The sequence below is a fragment of the Xenopus laevis genome, chromosome 1L (assembly GCF_017654675.1).
Source record: "Xenopus laevis strain J_2021 chromosome 1L, Xenopus_laevis_v10.1, whole genome shotgun sequence".
Classification (NCBI taxonomy): domain Eukaryota; kingdom Metazoa; phylum Chordata; class Amphibia; order Anura; family Pipidae; genus Xenopus; species Xenopus laevis.
In genome coordinates this window covers 77,565,980-77,587,315 of record NC_054371.1, presented here as the reverse complement: position 1 = coordinate 77,587,315, position 21,336 = coordinate 77,565,980, and the positions used below count along the sequence as shown (strand labels likewise).

General features: G+C 35.9%; 1 protein-coding gene across 1 annotated transcript in view; it reads right to left on the bottom strand.

Annotated features, from left to right (window-relative positions):
• The window catches only part of tacr3.L (tachykinin receptor 3 L homeolog), a 57,533-nt gene that overhangs the window by 11,124 nt on the left and 25,073 nt on the right, over positions 1 to 21,336 (bottom strand). The window contains exon 3 of the mRNA XM_018268754.2: positions 13,389 to 13,539. Coding sequence (XP_018124243.1) covers positions 13,389 to 13,539 — 151 coding nt within the window. The remainder of the gene's footprint in view (positions 1 to 13,388; positions 13,540 to 21,336) is intronic.

The following is a 21,336-nucleotide window of genomic DNA, read 5'->3' as shown; positions in this document are numbered from 1 at the left end:
GGTATCTTGCTGTCCATATATATATATATATATATATATATATATATATATATATATATATATATATATATTTATATCTCAGTAAATTCCTTTATTCTGCTAAGCACTGTGTCTGACACCTCAACTGCTTTCTCTATTGCAAACTTTGCTATTTACTTAACTAAAGACAGATGAATGCTTACAGTGACAGCTTGACCTGTTATTTTGTTTTTCTGCCATGAATCCCAGTAGGGGATCAGTACTAATGAAGTCCTGTGTTTAGCCCAGAGTGGTAAGGGTTTTGTTTGTATTCTACTGCTTTGTTTTTTTCTAAAACGATAATTGTTGTGATAATATAACTCATGATAATGAGTGATAATATAACTCATAAGAGACGGTATTGTATTGTCTTTACACCAAATATACTGTTTAAGGAATGCTACACTTTTACTGTTATGTTTTTATTTTGGTCTCTGAACGTCGTTTGTGAAATTTTCAAGTCCTGAAATGTGAGGGTTTTAGTTTGTAGTTGTTTCTTTGGTACATCAATAGCCAGTGGCAAACTGTTATTTCCAATGAGTCAGTCGATAATCGTGATGTCGCTTTAGGCTGCCAGCTGCTGACCTGCATTTGCTGTTGCAGTACAAAAACCCAACCAGTACAATTCAGCAGTGGACATGTATGTGATAGGTGCGGCGACAGAGTGAATCAGATTTGGGTTATGAAAAGAGAACTTTCTTCCCCCAAAAGTGATTATTTAAGTATTAAATGAAGCATGGTCAAGGGAAGCAGTAAATTAACTACCGTTAACAGTAAAAATAGATGGGGTAAGTGGCTTTGGAATTCCTTGCCCTACAAGAGAAAACTGTATAAGCATGAATGAGAGAAGACCTATCCATATGTCCCATTAGTACACTTGGTAGGAAAAAGTATTATCCATGCTATTTCTAATGGGCCCTCCTCATGGAACAGGGAGGGATGGTCAAAAGACTATGGTTTAAGGAAGTTTCAGTAAATAGAGAGCACTAGAATAAGCACAATGAATATGACTCTGGAGAAGATAGTAGCTCTATTATATTTTAAGTCTCTTTAGGAATAATAGAAAGATAGACTTTGATGAGCCTATATAGTTAGTTGCCTGGCTGTGATTCACTAGTGTAGTACACAATAGAGTAGTGAATAACTCCTTAGATTTAATTTAGGGATGGGCGAATTTTTTCGCCTTGTTTCGCCATGGAAATGATGACCATAGACTTGTATGGCGTTAAGTGAGAAAAAAAAAAAGATGCGCGTCAAAAAAATTTCGGTGCAAGACAAATTTTTTTGGACGCCCATAGTTTTTAATGGGCTTTGGCGACATTTCGCCAGCGGCAAATTTTTAGCGAAACTAAACGGGTCAAATTCGCCCATCCCTTAACAATGGAGGGTGTTGTATGATGTGGCTGGATAGGATTTCTTAAGTCTGTAACTTAAATCTCTGCATGGCATTATACCATCTTGAAGAAATTAATATAGATGTCTTTGGTTTGATTAAATACATTTCTGCAGAGAACCACTGATGCCCAGCTGTTGTGTGATTGAAACAGCATAAGACCATTCTTCAATTCCCGCAAGTGCTTATGCAAATCGTGGTTTGCAGCATTTGCTATGAAGCTGCGTGTAGAGACATTGCAAACATTATACAGTTGGCATTACATTCTATTCAGCTCTTTATTTAACAGTAATTGTGGTTAAAGCTGGATTCTTAAAACAACAGTTCACAATAACTGAATTGAATCTGGTTCATTGCCTGGACAGTGGCCCAACTGAAGCAAGAACATTCACCAATGAGAATTCTGCTTGTTCTGTATTCAACTGACTGCCCTAAGCAGCAGTGTTATTTTCCTTTTGAAGTTTGACTACAGTTTAATATTGCGAATCAAAAATTACACAATCCCACATTATGTGGATTCACTTTTTTTTTAAAAATTACTTTTTTTCTTTCTTTTTTTGCAAATAAAGCAGCTAAAAACCACAACCAATAATAACATTGGTTGACAATAGAGCAATAAGAGTTGGCAGAGAAGTGTGACCTAGAAAGGGGGAGCCAGACAGTGCTATTGTCATGCTACTATTAGGTTACAGAGATGGGGCTTCAGGGAAGTGGTCCTGAAGCCATAGGGACCAGATTTTCTCAAATTTGAGAGGCATCCCTTCTAGAGGAGTCTATTTAATGAACAAGGAGGTGGAAAGAAGGGTAGGATTCCAATAATTGCATTCATTCTCTGACGAGATAAGTATAAATCTCAATTGATTGTTCTGATACGTGGGCTATCTCCAAAACCTGGTGTAACCCCATCAACAATTCTTCTGTTGGTGTTACACTCTAAGTTATTTATCAGAGGTCGAATTTTAGAGTAATGTGAGTTGTTTTAAAATCTAATAAATTTTATTTACAATTCGAATGGTATGTTATTTATGAAAAAATTAGAACGTCTAAAATTCAATCGAATAGTCCGGACCTGAAAACTCAAATCAAATTAAAATCGAGTTTTCCTCTGAAAAAAAACCTTGACTTTTTTTTTTCTCCCATTTGGAGTTTATGGGCGTAATTTTTGCAGTGAAACTGCTCATCGCTACAAATAGTTCAAGGGATCTCTGCCATTGACTTCTACATGAACTTGGCAGGTTTTAGGTGGAGAATAGTCGAATTAGAATTTTTGAAGGGTCTGACTGTAATAAATCTCACATCTGAATTCAAGTTCCAGTTTGATTTCGAGCTGGAGAATTTATAACTCGAAATTGTGAGTTTTTAACAAAAATTCCAACTCAAAAATTCAAATTTGAACCTTAGTAAATCTGCACCTAGGTGTCGCGCTTAACTGATGGCACGGGACAAACCTGAACCATTCTGCATTGGTATTTGGAGAGACTGGGTGCCTGGTACTATACCTATTTACCATGAGAGAAATCACGACACAAGGGCATATTTATTTAAATGGCACATCAATTGTGGTTTTCAGACAAAATAAATATTGTATTAGTTCATTCTCAGTTTTCAGGAACTCAAAAAGAGAGAAATATTTCCCTTACAAAACAAAACGCAAAGCAGCAGGTATGAAAAAGTACACAAACCATAGAAGTTGCTAACCAATATAGTGGAGCAATGAGATCTCTGAGCTACGTTGCAAGGCAATTAGAAATATATCCTGAGAAGGCTGCCTCCGAATAAATGGTTAGTAACTCCAGTGAGCAATACCTGATGTCGACTGATGGTAAAGAGATCATCCTGTAGCAGGAATGGGCTGCAGAAGTAATTCAGTGAGGAATAAATAAATAACCTTTATTGTAAAGGAGATTTCCCAGTAATGCTAAAGTAAATACTAGATGGAAATCTAAATTGAAGTGAAGATTTAAGCTTAACTTGGTTTACGTAGTTATAGCTCTGTATGTGTACACATAAAAGGCATAGCGTACATTGCAGTGTGAAAACATTTAAGTGATGGTCAAATAACAGTGTCAAGCTTTTAAACTATTTTTCAACTTATAGAACATGCTTTGAACACAATAAAGATAAAAACCATCACATGATAGAAATACATTTACATATGTGTAATGGGTCAATAATTATATCTTGGAGAGGAGCTTAAGATGTGTTGCAGTTTCATTAAGGGTTATAAGAGCTAAGTCACTAGTTATGAAAGCCAAGGATATAACACTTCCCAACAGAGTCTAACAAGGATATCCATATTGCCTTCCTAGCCAGAAAGCAAATGGCAAAATATATATGTGTCAAGAACATTCTGTTTTGTAACTTGTGAATGTTTTGGATTTGGTTCTTTATAAGATTATAAGCAGCATTAAAGCTGACTTTTCCTCAGTGCTACCATAAGCAGCATAGAAAAAGAAAAGGGTGGTGGCTGGGTGGTGAAAATTATATTCTACCTCACTTTTTTAACATTTATTTTGAAACATAACCAGAATTTAGGGCATAGGATCCTAAGGTATCCAAAAGGTGAGCGGTGCCCTTTGGTAAATATTGTAATATTTTTCAAAATTAGACCCGCAACGAGGAAGAAAAGCATCAAAGTGCATAATAAATTCCCCTCTAAAAAAAAGTCTACCTTATATACAGGAGTAATCTCACATATATGACAAGGTTCCATTGTTGACTGTTACAATAGTGTAGTATCTGGGAAATACTTTTCTTAGGATCCTAGGGCCTCAGTTAGAGCTCTGATATCATTCACTTTGACTCCTGTTGCAGGACAGGTTTAGCAGAAAAGCCAAGCAATTACACTCTTTCTGCAGCTTGAGGTACTGTATGAACATTAGTCACCACTTCAAACATTCTGCAAATACCAGATCCTTTTCTTATAACTTTCAAGAGCTTTGTGTCATTAGCTGTATTTCATCTAAAGCATTTTACTGCCCAGAAGCATTTGATATAAATGTACATTAACTCACATTCATATAATATTTGAATGTGAGTTAATGTACATTGATATACTATATGAATGTGAGATAATGTACATTCATATAATATGTTAAACCTTAAGACAGGTGTACAATTGGTCAATTTCTTGCATTCATCCTTCTTTTCCCAATTTATAATAATTCAATTTTGATGAAAACTGTGTTTCTGGTGTTATTACACTTTGATGAAAGGGAAGGTGATCCTTAAATTTGGCAAAACTTGTTATTTCCTAAGGATGGATGAAGACATTTTTGTCTCTAATGTTTTCTGAAAATATTTTTGTCAGTCATAAAAATATAAATTGATAACACTTACATTTCTACTTCTTTGAAAAATGTTGGAATACTTTATACTTTCACTTTGACAGTTTATAAATAGGGCTGTATTTCTCCTGCTCTACTGCATATTGTTAGTTGTTCAACTTCATCAAACCAATGCTTTAATGGCATGGAAAGAATAATAATGATTTTTTATTATGCTTGATTTATATAGCAGAATGATATTCCTTAGCTCTTTATAGAGATTATCCAGCATTAACATAAGTCCCAGTGGTGTAACTAGTTTATAGGCACAGACACTGAGGTCATGATTGGGACCCATAGGAACAGGAAGCGAAGGGGAAGACATTGAGGTTACAAATGGCACAACAAAAAATATTTGTACTTTACACCTGTGATGGCACTGCTTCTCAAGGTATAGTTGCATGTCGTCTAGAAAACACTAAACGCTCATGTATGTCACTAGAGATATCCATGGTCTCCACTAAAGGTATGCAATCCTGAGAACCTTAATACATTGCTAACATCTCTCTATCTAGCGACAACTGTGGCACTTTTGGGTAACATGTTTGATTTTGTGGCCATTGTTTTACTCTTTAGGTTTAAATTTTTTTTTTTTGCCTGAAAAACTACATCAGCTTCTTCTGCACAATCCTTGTTTGCTTTATATAAATTCATCTGTCTGTCTCACAGTTGAATGATCAGCCTCACATAAGTGAATATTTGAGACTTTTTCTGAGACTGATTGGAGTGCAGTTAATTTGGTAAATTTCTGCCTCCATTAGTGTGCACAATATTTGCCAAGAATTCTACCACAATAAAAGAGTCAGTCAATCTAGGATACAATTTGCTTTATTATCTGCCTACCTTCATCTGCAGTTTAAGTAATGTGTTGCTATTGAGCTTGACAAATGGTTAAAGCATTTCTCCAATTCATACTGTAGGTCTATAGAACTCAGATAATAATGATTCTGCCTCAGGAAGACAGGTTTTTGTGCATTGTAACTGGTATAATGAGACATAAAACATCCCATTCCTTGATTTGCCAATATAGATATGTTCAGGCTATTTCTTCCAGTAAAGCCACATAATGTATAATGAAATTTGGCTTATAATTGTTTTATATGACGTTGGTAATTAAACCGTTCCTTGAGTGAAAACATTTTGGGCTTTAATTGTCTAAGTCTGAATTTATTTAAATAAAATAAGTCAGACCAAACTAGAATCCATGATTGGACCTTATTTATTATTAAAAAAATCACGATTTTATCTGATCGGGACAAACGTGCTAATTCCAGTGCAAACTTCAAATAGGATAAGGTCCTCTACCATTGATTTATATGGCAGGTCTTAGATGCCGGATTTTCGAATTTGGACTTCTTGCAGCATCAGGTTTTAATAAATTCAGAAAAATATAATGTTTTTTTCCACTAAAAATTCAGATTTTATAGTTAAAAAAGTTTCAAGTTTTTGCCATTCGTACTTTGATAAATAACCCCATTTATGTGTCATTCTTTGATTTGTCTTTCTTGTGTTCTTTGTGTTTATCACTGTGTATAAACAAACTGCAAATAAAAGCCAAAGAATAGTCCACCTTTTGCTGCATGATATCTAGCCAACTTGTTTTCTTTACTTGTTTGCTATATTTTACTTGCATAACGTATAAAGCTTCATTTAGAAAAAACAAAAGTAAATGAAAATTGGAGTGAATAGTGTCTCCTAATATAAACAATACCATGCTTGTTTTGCTCAATAAAAGCATAGAAGGGGGCAAAACCATCTATTAAACCTGGTTAACAGTCTTATTTACTTAAACATTCATTGGAAGATATGCCATGGAGTTGGCACATCACTTTATCAGGTGGTTATATAGCCACAAATGAAGGGAGGTGATAGCCCCAATTATTTTAATATAAGCTTTAGTTAAGTGAGGTAGATGGCAGTTAGTGAACCCTGAGCACTGACTTCTGGCTTCTTCAAGCCCAACTGGAAAGTCAGTTAGAATGTAATTTGTAATTAAAGGGACAGTATAACCTTTTTTAACACGAGTTCCACAAATAGGGCTTGGGACAACCATCCTGAAATCAGTTTCACATTACACTTCCTGGTTCTGCTGGGCAGAGGAGAAGCTGATAAAGCTAATTACTTTTCCACTGAGAAGTCCTTTAAAAATGAGCTGCTCAAAGGCTGCAACTTAAGGATGGAATGGGTTTGTTTGTTCAATGGGCAATAAGTTATAAAGGGAGAGGGGGGAGCAAGTTCAATGCTCATAAGTTCTTAAATAATGAATACTAGTATTTCATATAATCATACATTTTCTTTATTGCAGGCCATTTGTGAAATAAATTTTAAAGACCAAATTGATATGTCTTTTATTTATTTAGCAAAAATTTTTTTTGCCAATATAAAATACCATAGATCCTGCATTAAAATCTGTTTAACATGTTCTTTATGATAGCTATGGTGTGGTGCTGTGTCGAGTCAAGTGTCTGTAGCTAGATGTGTATAATTAAAGACTGCTGGACATATAATTTACACGGTGAAGCTAAACATCCTCAACAGGAATGCTACAGACCATCAGTCACTGAATTACAGTACCTACATGCAAAAACTATATTTTCATCAATTAATACTAAACAAAAATGTTAGTTTCATACAAGGATTATAAATGTGCTGTTCCCAATATTTGTTTGGTTTTCTTATTAACCATATATCCCAACTAAATAGAAAAGGGTTATACTTTTATGCCTTCTCCAATAAACATAAATTGACTCAATTTAGAAGAGAATAGCAATTCATATCCATTTCAAACTGTGTCACATTTTATTTGGTTTCAGAAAAACAAGATTTATCGTCCACAGACTTTAGCTGCACAGATATAGTCTGTGGATTTGCAATTTCACTGGAAAGCAATCATAATCAGATAAGACTTTATTTCAAAGTAGCTTAAAACTTGCAAATGAAAGGAATATTTTAGCGCACAAACCTTAAGATGTGCTCACCCCTGTTGATTTTTATATGCTTTGGAAATCCTTAGGCGGCTCAAAACAGAGAAAATGTTCATGCCTGGAGTCATGCACACAAATTTAGCAGGGGCCAACTTGCTACTCTTAAACAAAGCCAAAGCAACACAATAACCATTAGACTGTAGTGTAATAGACATTATGAAGCTACTATTTAGTCATAATACAATGCCAACCCAGACTATAGTAATTATTACAAACCCCATGAGTTTGTACATAATCATTGGTGTGAGTGCTACTTCATGGACAGCCCCTTCTACATTTAGTGAAAGTAAAATGGAAGGTATTTATACACAAAGATATGAAGCAGGCAGCTATTGATAATAAAGACATGCAAAATAGTAGCAAAAAGTAGACTAAAGGGTTTTTGGCTTTGCTGTATAATATTATACATTGCATGGTACTATATAAATATTATCTAAATGATAAATTATATATTTTAGTAAAGAAATGGCGTATGGGACCTGTTATCCAAAATGCTCGCGACCTAGGGTTCCATATTTTGGATCCCCATGCTCTAAGTCTACTAAAAATCAGCTGAACAATAAATAAACCCAATAGGATTGTTTTGCCACAGATAAGGATTAATTGTATCTAAGTTAGGATCAAGTACAAGGTACTTATTTGATTAAAATGGAGTGTATGGGAAATGGCCAATCCATAATTCGGAGCTTTCTGTATGATGGGTTCCATACCTGCATGTTTTATTCAGTAATGTCATAATTTAAATATGAAATCATTTACAAGAAAACCAAACCAAAATAATGCATGACAATATCTAAAAACAAGCTGACCCAACAAAAAAATGCAATTTTTAATATATAGCTACAACATTTCCTAAACACTGATAATAGTTAACATCACATTGCATTTAACCTTCTGTTTAACCTCCCGTGGCAGGAGGTTTGATAAAATTAAATCGTCCACAGCCAACACCTTACTTTCTATTTAATTCTGGCACGCTTCTGAACCACAGGAAGATAAACAACTTTTTTTTAGCATCTATCTATCAATTATCTATCTAGTCAATCCATCTCTCCATTTAGCTTTGTGACTTTTACATTAAGTGCCAGAAAGGGCAAGTTGTGGCAGCTGCACATCCTGTAAAATCCATGGTACTCTTGAGACTTTTTTAGAATGGTTATAGCTCGCTAATTCTCTAATTGAAGATTTGTTCTTAGTATTCTTAGTTTAGTTTACAGCATACTAAGTAAAGAATATGGCGGCTGCGCTCTACATTTGGATTCAAGCACTGGTCCTTTCCTGCCAGCTCTTCAGCAAAAATTGATAGTCTCCTTTTTAAACTTACATGTACCTACATAATTAACTTCGGAATTACATGTTACCAACCTTATGAAGACCTACATTTGTCAAATGCAACCATGCAAAAATAATTCCCAGGATAAATAATGGCTTAGCGCTTAATTACATCTTCCCAAAGTGTTTTAATGTATAAAAAAATAAATAAAAGATAGCACTTAAATCTCTGCTGTTTACTTTCAGCTGTCTCCTCTCAAGTGATGTTGTTTATCGGTTAGGTAAGGCACACACGTTTTTTAGATTGCTATTATTCATCCTGCATATCAGGGATAAAGCATTTTAAAACCAAAATAAAGATATTTATGCACAGAGATGGGGAACAGGGTGTAATTCACATCCAAGGACAGCCAGGGGAATTTTGTCAGATGATTGTTCCTTGAAAATGTAAAAAACCCATGTTTCCAAATGACAAATCACGGGAGCTACTAAAAATTGGAGATGGCAAAGTGCTCGAAATGACCCAATGTCCCTATACCCTAAGGGATATCCTGATACATACGTGCAAAATATATACAAATAGAATCAATCTAAGAATCAAAACAAAGAATAACTTACAAACTCATTCTCATAACCTTCAAAGCCCTGCACTCCTCTGCACCTAACTACATCTCATCTCTTGTCTCTCTATATGTTCCTGGCTGAAACCTCCGCTCTGCTGAACAAATAGCTAAATAACTCAAAAACCACAAATAATAAAAAATATAAACCAATAGCAAAGAGTCTCTGAATATCAATCTCTACATCATACTAAAGGTTTATTCAAAGATGAACAACCCCTTTAACATTTCACAACTTTAGAAGTTAAAGGTGTAAGATATGGGGGCAGATGCACTAAGGGCGAGGTGGCCTACGCTTGTTAAAATTCGTCAGAACTCCCACCCGCAGGGACATCGGCAATTCACAAACAGGGGTAGAAGACAATTCACTGGCGAACGAGACCGTTGCTAGCGTTCGTTCGCACCCTATTGCCAGGTAACTTTTCGCTCTGGCAAACGGTCGTAATTATGCAAATTCACTTAGATGCAAATTTTACTGAACTGATAAATGAAGCTACATCATATCCTGTATGTCGGAAATGCATTTAAGTTGTAAAAAAAAGCTGGCGACTTTTCTTTTTTAAAAGCTAGATTGCCTTCAAAATTCCAAACTTTTATTTCATCATCATCATAATTTTTTGGTCTCACCTAGGGTTATAGAAATGGGATGACCAAATACCGAATCCTTTCTGAAAGATTCACCCAAATACCGGACCAAATCTTAACCATAATTTGCATATGTAAGTAAGGGAAACAAGGAAGAGAACCGCACACTGCACGGGCAGTTAAAACATTTTTGATTTTCTTATATGTAGAATGAAAAGTCACGTATTTCTTTTGGAATCGGTTCGGCCAGGCCCTTGGATTTACCTGAATCCATTTCCTACTGAAAAAGGCCAAATCGCAAACTGAATCCTGGATTCAGTGCATTCAGTGCATTCAGGGCATCCGTACTACAGAACATATTGATTTTTTTCTACTGTATGCAAAGCTTTTTTTTATGAATCACCGCAATGCATATACAACTGAACTGCCCTTCTATGGAGAGTGCATTTAAACATAATGGAGCATAATTTTTGAACGCTGGGTCAATGTGCACCTATGCAGTAACTCATAACAAACAAAGTGATTAGCTGTTTCAGAAAGCTGTAAGTAGCACAATGAAAGCAAATATAGGTTGGCATAGGTTACTGTCCAGGTGCAAGTCAGCCTGGAGAAACTATGGGATGCTCACATAAAAAACAAATAAAATCCATAAATAATTCATATACTTTACTACTACGTTTCTTCTAAATACTGTAGTTAACTGTAGCACAAATAAATTTGATTGCAGAATGGTGCATTTTAACTGCCACGAGAGTAATAAATGTGGACTGCTGTTCATTGGGAAATGAAACCTATTCTTGTATACAATAAGCAGCACAATTCTCTAATAGAATCAATAGAAACAACTGCTGGTATTTTCATCTTTTTCCTTTGGTTTTCCATGTTCTTTCATCATCATTTCACTTACTCAAAAAAGCTGAATGACCAAATCAGATCCATTTAATTTGGATGAATTAAAGAGGACCAAGCAATACTATACTGAAGTGAAAAGATTGTATTTTGACTCAATAGCATATTATGCAACTCACTGCATGGAAAGCTGCATGGATGCAGCTGCACTTGCAGTTGTAAATTACCACTACAGTAGACAAGAAATTGGAGTGATGTGGCAGATATGTGACTTTGGCACATGAGGAGGTGACATGATCAGGAGATCTGACCCAGCTGATGATTTTAATTAATTGGGGTCCTTGCAGGTAGTGCCACACATGCTGTGTGTGATATATTAAGGTGATTGATCCTTAACCACCCTGTTCCATGGGATTGTGCCATCATTGCTGGGATATCACCAACAATGTTCTGCTGCACAACTGTGATTTGACATATTGTAAATGATTTTTAATTTTTAAGTGTTTGAGACATTATAATTGTTATGTCCCCCAAATTTCAAGATCTAACTTCTGGTTATACAGTATATAATGAAAAGTGTTGAGTGTTTAAAGCTAGTATTCCCTATAAGCCAGAGGAGAATACAGTGTAACCTGTGCTCCATCTGTTTCTGTTTAAAATAAGACATAAACTGCCCTGTAATCTTTCATCGTAAATACTGGGCGGAGAAAGGCTTTTGTGATCGTTACAGTAAAGTATGTATGAAAAAGATATATTGATTCAGTGGTATGTCAGATTATATTTGTATAAAATAAATGCATCATATTTGACAAGTCATTCGTATGCATTTATTTTTTTCTTATTTTTTTGGCCAAATGTTCTACTCTAAAATTATCGATACAGTTTCCAGAAGCAAGTTTAATTTCCCACTTTGTTTGCATGTGACAAGGTAGAGTTGAGCTGCTGGTCAGATAGGATTTACATTTTGTAGAGACATTTAAAAATACATTTCAAGACTAAATTTTGGCATTATTAATGATGATAGTTTTAAATTGTAATCTTATGTGGGACTGGGGTGTCTGGGTCCCCCAAAGACTACAATTTCAAGGGCAAACTGAAGGGCCTGGCGTTCAACCTCGCACTGCTCACCCCACCCCCCTGTACTTATTCCTTCCTCCTTAATTTGTAGCTGTAATGAAGGCTGGGGCCCACCAAGTTTTTTTCCCCAGGGCCTGCAGGCCCAGTCTGATACTTCTTTCACCCCATTATAATTGTCATAGATATACATTATAATCCTATGATAAAATGGTTTGTACAGCTGCAGGCCTCCTGGATAAAACAGTGTACTTTGTTGAGTTCATAAATTCTCTCTTTTACAATTAAACCGGGGTCTAGCGTTTCCCCCCAAAAATGGTGTGTGTGTTTGACTAATGATCATAAAGCCATAAAAACTTAAAAGCTATTTCTGAATAATATATCAACTTGGTAATAAAAACCAAGTTGCACCAGATATGTTCTATATCTTAGTAACACCTACATGAAGTTGACTTTATTTGTAAACATGACAGGTCATGCAGTGCCTCTTCCCTCTAGAATTTAATGTGAAAGCTTCATTGATTGGACACAGTAATTGATCCTAGTAGAATTAGGAACTTGTTGCTGATATTAATAAATAGAGACAAGCAATATTCAAAATAATGAGCTGTTTCCAATCTGAGACTTGGACATATGAACTAAAGCTGTATCATCCACATACAACTGTGGATGGTATGATAACATTCAGTTACTAAACACAATTGATATGGAATATTTTGTATCTTTAAAGGAAAACTATACCCCCCAAATTGAATACTTAAGCTACAGATCAAATTAAATGGCATATTTAAGAATCTTACCAAACTGGTATATATTTAAGTAAATATTGCCTTTTTACATCTCTTACCTTGAAACACCATTTTGTTATGGTCTGTGTGCTGCCTCAGAGATCACCTTAGACCTATAGCTTAGCTTGCAGTTTTATTTTTTCTCTTATCTGCCACAGAGGCTAATTAGCTAACATTGGACGAATTTGCTCCTGAGCAGTAGCCCATGCTAACCAATCAAGTATTTGCTTTCACTGTTTTACTTGCAGCTACACGAAGAAAGCTAATCACTGACTGGTTACCATGGGTTAGTTCCCAGGTGTAACTTTGCCCAGTGTTAGTAGTAAATCATCCACAGTCTCATATTGACTGCACACTGCTTCCTCTATTACCTCTCCACTATTTGGCAAGGCAAAGTATATTATTGTGAGAATCCAGTATATTTATTGAAAATGTTGTATTATTACAGGAGAAGATAATTAGGAGTAGAAAAAGGCTACCTTTCTTTTGGCTCTGAGCTGTTCGTGATATTTATCAGATGTATCTCCAGGTATCTCTCCTCCCCACAGTGTAATTCCAACAATCGTGTATGTGACTCCCATCACAATTAAGGGTAAGACATAGACCAGCAACACCAGAATAAACTGATATCTAAAGAAACAAAAGTAGATAGTAAATGTGTCACCTCTTTTTAATACATTTTGTTACAACAGTGTGTAATATTAGTATATCTTCTAGCCTTAACTCATTGGTTACATTTTTATTTGCATATCTATATCTCTGTAACAGGAGAAAACTTGAATGACATCAGACCTAGTACATTCATATGTATCTTCTGTATTGTTTCATTATTACAACATTTTAATAAAGGGCTTGTATACAAAGGGACAAGCAAAGTGCTAAAAAAGCTACATATCACCATACTGTATATTTTGCACTCTGCACCCACAGACCTGACCCTTTCTGCTGAGTTTCTTCCAATTTGGCATTTAAGCATAATGAGGTGGAGTCACTTGTGCAGGACATGGGTGTCTCCTGCATCCTTACCATGCATGTCACTTTGCTATGCAAATTCAATCTGGCCAAGGGGCAGAGAATAGCAGAATCAGACACTGGCTTAATATTGGTTCAGGCCCAGACTGGCCATCTGTGGGTTCGGGTCACTTGCTTTAAAAATGCAAATGAGGTCCATCTTTAATATGTAAATGAGGAACTGTCTTTAGAAATGTAAATGAGTTGTCAGTAACAGACACCCGCAGCTTAACCAATGCCTGTATTTGTTAGTGCACATGCAGGTGATATGGGGTGGGACCAGGAACTCTGCTATCTACCCAATCTCCACACAGAAGGTCTAATCCCACCCCTTGCTTATCAAAGATCCAACAAGCTGCCTGCCCCTTGGCCTTAGTACCCAATTGGAAAAGAGCAAATTGTAAGCATTATTTTTGGGATCCATGCTGCAGGGGTGCTTCGCCAATGAGGCAAGTTGAGGCTGTCGCCTCAGGCGGCAGCGCCCCACTAGGTACCAGGGGCAGCAAAAAAGCTGCTCCTGGTACTTTAAGAGCGAATTTCTGGGGGAGGGGGGGGCAGCAGCAACTGCTGCTGCCTCAGGCAGCAGAGGGGCCAGGATCGCCCCTGCCATGCTGTATGGGGTGAGTCCCTGCTAAGTGCTGGGCTAAGACTGCAGTTGCATTTTGCTGATCTGGCTTCAAAATCACACAGGCATGGAACTGGAGCCAAAACTTTAGAGACAGGCTAGTTTATGTGGTTGATAAAAATGCTGCTTATTTGTTTTGTAAATAAAGTATACATCATTAACATTACAATAAAGTTGTCGTTGTATCGTTATTACAATATCAAGGTTTTTAGCGTCGATGCCCATATTAAAGCATTGGTAGTAACGTTAACAAGTAATATATATTGTATATGAATCATTTCACAAAAAAAAAAGAAAAGAAATCAAAAAAGAAGAAAAACAATAAAAAATCTTCTAATATCATAGTATAGATATTTACCTCTAAGAATCAACATGAAAAAACTTTGAGAAAGATATACATATACCAAGTAGTATCCTAATGATTACAAAAATAGTAGCAGTTGTTTCTGGGATGTCTTTTATAGCCAGAGCAATACAATTTAGTTCAAAGAGAAGTATCACAGTTGAGTAAATAAAAGCATAAAGCAAAAAAAAAGCATAAAGGAGGGAGATTTCTTAAAATTTTCCCAAGGTTGCCATATATTATTATGAGACTCTTTTTATTCTCTATGATTGCAGTTAAATAATGCATTTCTTGGATATAGTTAAGTCTAGATATAAATTGAGTTACAGAGAGTGTAGAGGAGATCCAATTTAACGCTATAACCCATCGTGCTGCAGCCCATATTTGGAATAGCAGACCATTTGCTAATTTATTTGATCCTGGATTAGAACAGTTTAATAGAATGTGTTCAGGGGTTCGTGTTATAGGGCTATTAAACAGGTTGGATGCAATCTGTATTATCGTATTCCAAAAGTGTTCTACAATTGGGCAAGTCCACTAAGAATGTTTGTAATCTCTGAGTGCCCCACATCCCCAAAAGCACTGTGAGGTCGAGGTAGAAGATATAGCATGTTTGCGTTTTGGTGTGAAATATCATCTTGAAATTACTTTGTAAGCCATTTCTCGTATTGCAATGTTAGGGGATATTTTATGTGTTAATTTCAGTGCTTTAGACCAATCTTCAGTAGACCATGTCAAGTTAAAGTCCTTTTTCCACACTTCCATATAGGAAGTAGAGGAAGTTGACGGAACTTCAATTAACATGGAATATATAGTAGAAATATTACCCTTGGTCTGTGAAACATTTTTGCATAGATTCTCCAATAAAGATCCCGTAAGAGAGGGTTTTTGTTGTGATTGAGAAAAGTAAAAATGAGACAGTTGAGAGTATCATAAAAACGCTCTGGGATGAATTGCTAATGTCTCTTTTAAAGTAGTCCAAGATTTGAAACCATTAATAGATAGTAAATTGTATAATTTAGTAAAATTTTGAGAGATCCACCAATGAAAGTCACTATAATTCAACCCAGGGGGAAAATCTGGTTTACCTATCAGAGCTTGCATGTAGCTATTTGTGGCAGTTGGGATCAGTTTTCTTTTTATAGATTTCCAAAGTTGCAAATGAAATTTAACAATAGGTTTTGTAATGGTATATTTCTGAATATTGTTTGTGGTTAACCACATCATTAGTTCCTAATATGTGGGACCTTAAGTCCACCTTGTAGTGTTGACAGATATAATAGGTTTTTATTAAGTCTATGATATTTATGTTTCCATATAAATTGCCAGATTTGTCTCTGTAATTGTATGAGGTCTTGGATCCGCACTGCAATGGGTAGAGCTCTAAATAAATATAATATCTTAGGGAGGACTATCATTCGTATAGTCGTAATGCGTCCAAAGCATGATATGTGCAAATCATTCCATTCTGTTAAAAAACTTTGCAATTTTTTATTTATTGAAGGAAAGTTAAATAAATAAATAAAGCGTCTGATAGGTTTTCGTAATTTTAACCCCTAGATAATCCACTGTAGTTGTTCTCCAATGAAATGGGAAATTCAATTCTAACAGTTTCAGTTGAGATTTTGGAATGTTAATTGGTAAAGCCTCCGTTTTTGAAACCTTTAATCCAGAAATTTTAGCAAATTTATCCAAGAGAGAGAAAAGGTTAAGGAGGCTCGTAAGGGGTTTAGGGAGTGTTAAACATAAATCAGCAGCATAAAGATTTATTTTATGAGATTGATTATTTTTAGTATGTCCTTTGATATCAACATTATTACGTATGAGATGAGCTAACGGCTCCATAACTAAAGAAAACAACAAAGGAGATAAATGGCACCCCTGACGAGTCCCCCTGTGAATCGGAACTTGTAAAGTTTGGTGACCCAGAAACTTTATTTACGAAATAGGTTCCTGATACAATACTCTCAATGCATCTAAAAAGGCTCCCAAAATGTTAAACTTAGGAAGAACATGAAACAAATAAGGCCAAGTAACACTGTCGAAGGCTTTTTCTATATCTAGCATCAATACTAACAGCTGTGTATGAGAAATATTTGCGTCTGCAATTACGTTAACTAATTTACAAACACTATCAGTTTTGTCGACCTGGAATGAATCCTGTTTGATCTGGATGAATAAGATTCGGTAATTATTTACTAAGACGTGTGGCTAATATTTTTGAAAACAACTTGATATCTACATTAATCACAGATATGGGGCGATAATTCTGAACTGAGGAATGATCTTTACCTGGTTTAGGGATTAGTGAAAGATTGGCATATACCATTTCAGGAGGAATTGAATGCCCTTTAAGCATTTCATTAAATAGCTCAACTAAGTGTGGCAATAAAAGAGTCATATGTTTTATAATAAAGAGCTGAAAAGTTGTCTGGGCCAGGACTAGAGGTGTTCTTTAGGTGTTTCAATGCCTCATCAACTTCTAGAATGGTAATAGGGGAGTTCAATGTTGATTTCTCTTCTGGGACGAGTTTAGGAAGAAATATATCTTCAAACAGAACATCTCTGTTTACTGTATGATCTGCAATAGGTACCTTATATAATTCAGTGTAAAAGTTCTGAAAAACCTTTAAAATTTCTAGGGGGTTTTGGACTATTTGACCTGTCTCCGAATGTATAGAGTGGATAGGTTTAAAACCTTTTTCCAATTTTAATTTCTTAGCAAGTAGTTTATCTGGTTTATCTTTAAGATGAAACAATTTTTGTTTAAACCACTTAATTTGTTTATCGGCCTTATTATGTAACAGCGTGTTTAATTGGTGCCTTGTCTCCGACAGTTGTAAGTGTAATGCAGAGGACGGATTCTGTTTATGTAAGGTGTCCAATTGTTGAACTTAGGACTCTAATGCAGTCACTTGGTCATTATGCGATTTTATGTTCTGGGTTGCTAATTTTATAATTTCACCTCGGATAGTGCATTTGTGTGCTGCCCATAAGGTACCCATTGATAATTCTTCATCAAGATTATCTACCCAGTAGTTCTCAATGGCGTTTGCAATATGATTTTGTATTATTGAGTTAGATAACAGTGAGTCATTTAATCGCCAAGAGGACATGCCAGGTAGAGCAGAAGGTAATCTAATGAAAATTGTCAGGGAAGAGTGATCAGACCAAATTGTAGGGTCTATCTCTGCCGTATTCAAATAGGGTAAAAAATACTGAGTAAAAAAAATATAATCAATCCGCGAATAAGAATGGTGGACCGCGGTGTAAAAAGTATAGTTCGTCTGAGAGGGATGTAAATGTCTCCAAGTATCAATTAAAGAATTTTGCTGATGCAGCTGAGGTATTAGCAATCATTCCTTTACGATCCAGCTTTGGGTTCATTACTCAATTAAAATCTCCTAAAAGAATAGTCATCCCCTTTGCATATTGTTGTAGTAATTTAAATATTTTAGTGTAAAAGGCTAATAAGCCTGAGAAAGGACCATATATATTAATTAAAGTAACTTCAAAGCCTAACATCGTACCCTGTAAAAGAACGTATCTACTTTCGGGGTCCAGAATGGATTTGTGGGGTATAAAGGCCTAGGGCAGATTTACATATGGTTGAATATGGAGGGTTAATTAACCCTCCATATTCGACTGCCGAATGTAAATTCTTCGACTTCGAATATTGAAGTCGAAGGATTTACCTCAAATAGTTCAATTGATCGTTCGATTTGAAGGATTTTAATCTATCGATCGAACGATTTTTCTTCGACCTACAAATTGTTAGGAAGCCTATGGGGACCTTCCCCATAGGCTAACATTGATGTTCGGTAGGTTTTAGGTGGCGAAGTACTTGGTCGAAGTTTTTCTTAAAGAGGCAGTACTTCAATTATCGAATGGCCGAATAGTCGAACGATTTTTAGTTCGAATCGTTCGATTCAAAGTCATAGTCGAAGGTCGAAGTAGCCAATTCGATGGTTGAAGTAGCCAAAAAAAACTTTCAAAATTCTAAGTTTTTTTTATTCTATTCTTTCACTCGAACTAAGTAAATGGGCCCATAAATGTGATCAAAACGCTATGGCAAAGCCTCTCTTTTTCTCGTTATAGGTTGTAGCATAGATTTGGGCGTAGGATTTATGTAAATAGGGAGATGGCCCCGATTGTTGCCAATGTGTTACTTGAAGCCCAACAATATTAGCATTATGCCGTAAATAATATTGGGCTGCAATTTTTCGTTTTGTAGGGGAGTTAAGTCCTTTTACATTATGTGAGAGAATGGTGATTGCCATCTTGCAAAGGCCATTTTAAGCACATAGGGTGTATAATAATAATGCTGGAGAGTATATTCTAATGGACCCCTGCTTGAGTCCAGGAAATAGAGCTCTATTTATTAATAAACAGTTGTTCTAGTTAACCTTGGGTTTGAAAATGCAGTATTTATCATGCACATGAATACATGGGTTGCTTTGATATGTTTGCCAGGGCTGCTTTTTCCTCCCAGTCCGGCCCTGTATTGGTTAATGATCCTTCTTGTATTTGTAAATGTGTAAAGTGGACTTCATACCAGATACCATATTGAAAAAGTCCTTGTGTAATATGCCTATGATTAAGGGATTGTATACCGAAACACGTAGGGCCTTTTGATCCCTGCATGAGCCTCAATAAAACTTGTTTCCTCCTCGAATGGAGTGCCGTCCATTCTTTTGGCACTTGTGTAAAATATGGCCGCTAGCACTGTCATTGCCAACATCTATCCTCTCCTATACAATATGGGCTGATTTATCATTGATTGAATGAATAATTCTGATGGTTTTATGGCCAGTCAATCTGAAGTTCATTTGCATTTGCCTATTAAATCAATTCAATAGGCCAATATAATTAATTAAAATAAAATTAATATTTAGCACTGTCAGAGTCTTATGGAATCCAATATTCGAGACCCCCAAAAGTGGTCTGTGATATCAAATTCCATGCAAGGCACTGGATATTGAATTTTGTTTTCAGTGGATTGGATCAGTGTTGCTATTGATAGCATCTACCTTCATGAAAAGCACAAACATGTTTTCCTACATTCAGAACGAGCTGTTTGAACTTGTTCTGATTCAATATTTGGAATGATAGATTACAGAGTTCTGATGGATCAACTGCTGTCATCTGGGGCAGAAATACAAACTGTGCCGAGATGTTGTGCGATTATCAAGTGAAAAATGTTGGCGGGCAGAGATATGTGAATTATTTTAGTTCACTTTTTGTTATTTTTGCATCCAAATACATTAACGGAACAGCTTGCATAAATGTTAACCTCTGTCATTAACTATGGGCAAATGACTCACTGGCCCTGGGAGCCAAGTCTCTCAACAGCTAAAGGCTGGAACTTTAATTAGCATCCAAAGTCTGCATGCTTGCAACAGTTTACCCTTTTCTTGGCTCTGAGTCTGGATGCCTAAAATCATGAGCTGCAAAAGTAAGTACGGTAGTGTAAGAACATACTGCTGTAGTAGCTGCACAATTGGATAGGTGGTTCAATGTTAAGGTTGCTCACTGTATCAAATACTATTATCCTTACTGAATAATACTTGCTAGTTTACAGTATAGGAAAATCTTTTAGTCCCCCAGACCAAACAGAGCCTTGTAGTGCCACCCTTTTGTTCATACATCAGGTTGAGAGTGTAGTATGGCTAAAAGCTTATGGAACTCATTTACATGTGCCCCTGATGCAAGTGCTACAGTACTAAGGGGTGCAAAATTGTGCATAGTTGTGCTCATTCTGTATGTGTTGGTGTCCAGGACATTCTTGCACTCTTCAATGGCAGAGCTCAGTACTGGCAGGCTTCTTTACAACCAATGCTCACTAACTTGTGTGTCTGAATGATACCAAATGTCTCTTGCCACCCCACATGAATACAGCACTGCTGAACGCAGGCATCACTGTATTCATGGAGCACAAAGACCAGTACCTAAAGTGCAAAAGTGCCAAAGACATGGTGATTTGTCATGCACCTTGCTCAACTTCCCAATTGCCCCTCGTATAGCCATAAAAGTGGTATTTTTTTTTTTTAAAAAAACTTCATAGGTCTTAGTAAGTTATTATAATCTTAAAAAAAAGATGATAAAGGCATGAATTGTATCCTTCCATCAGTTAAAAGGTCAGCCGTTTTAAAATACTTTAATACTATTTGTAGTTTTTCTTTCTTTAAATGGCTTTCATTTTTGGTTTTCTCAGACCTGAAACTTACACTTGTTGCCAGGGTCACTGACTGGATGAGGATTATCTCTGAAAGCAGAACCTTATTGTTATTAATATTACTGAACTCTCATCTTTCTATTCAAAGCCTGTCTAATCCATCTTCCAGTCAAGTCAGATAAGTTGCAGAACAAAAAAAAAACCAGAAGGAATAAAAAATAAACCACAACTGCAAAATGTCTTTGCATACCAGAATCTAAACACTATATAAGA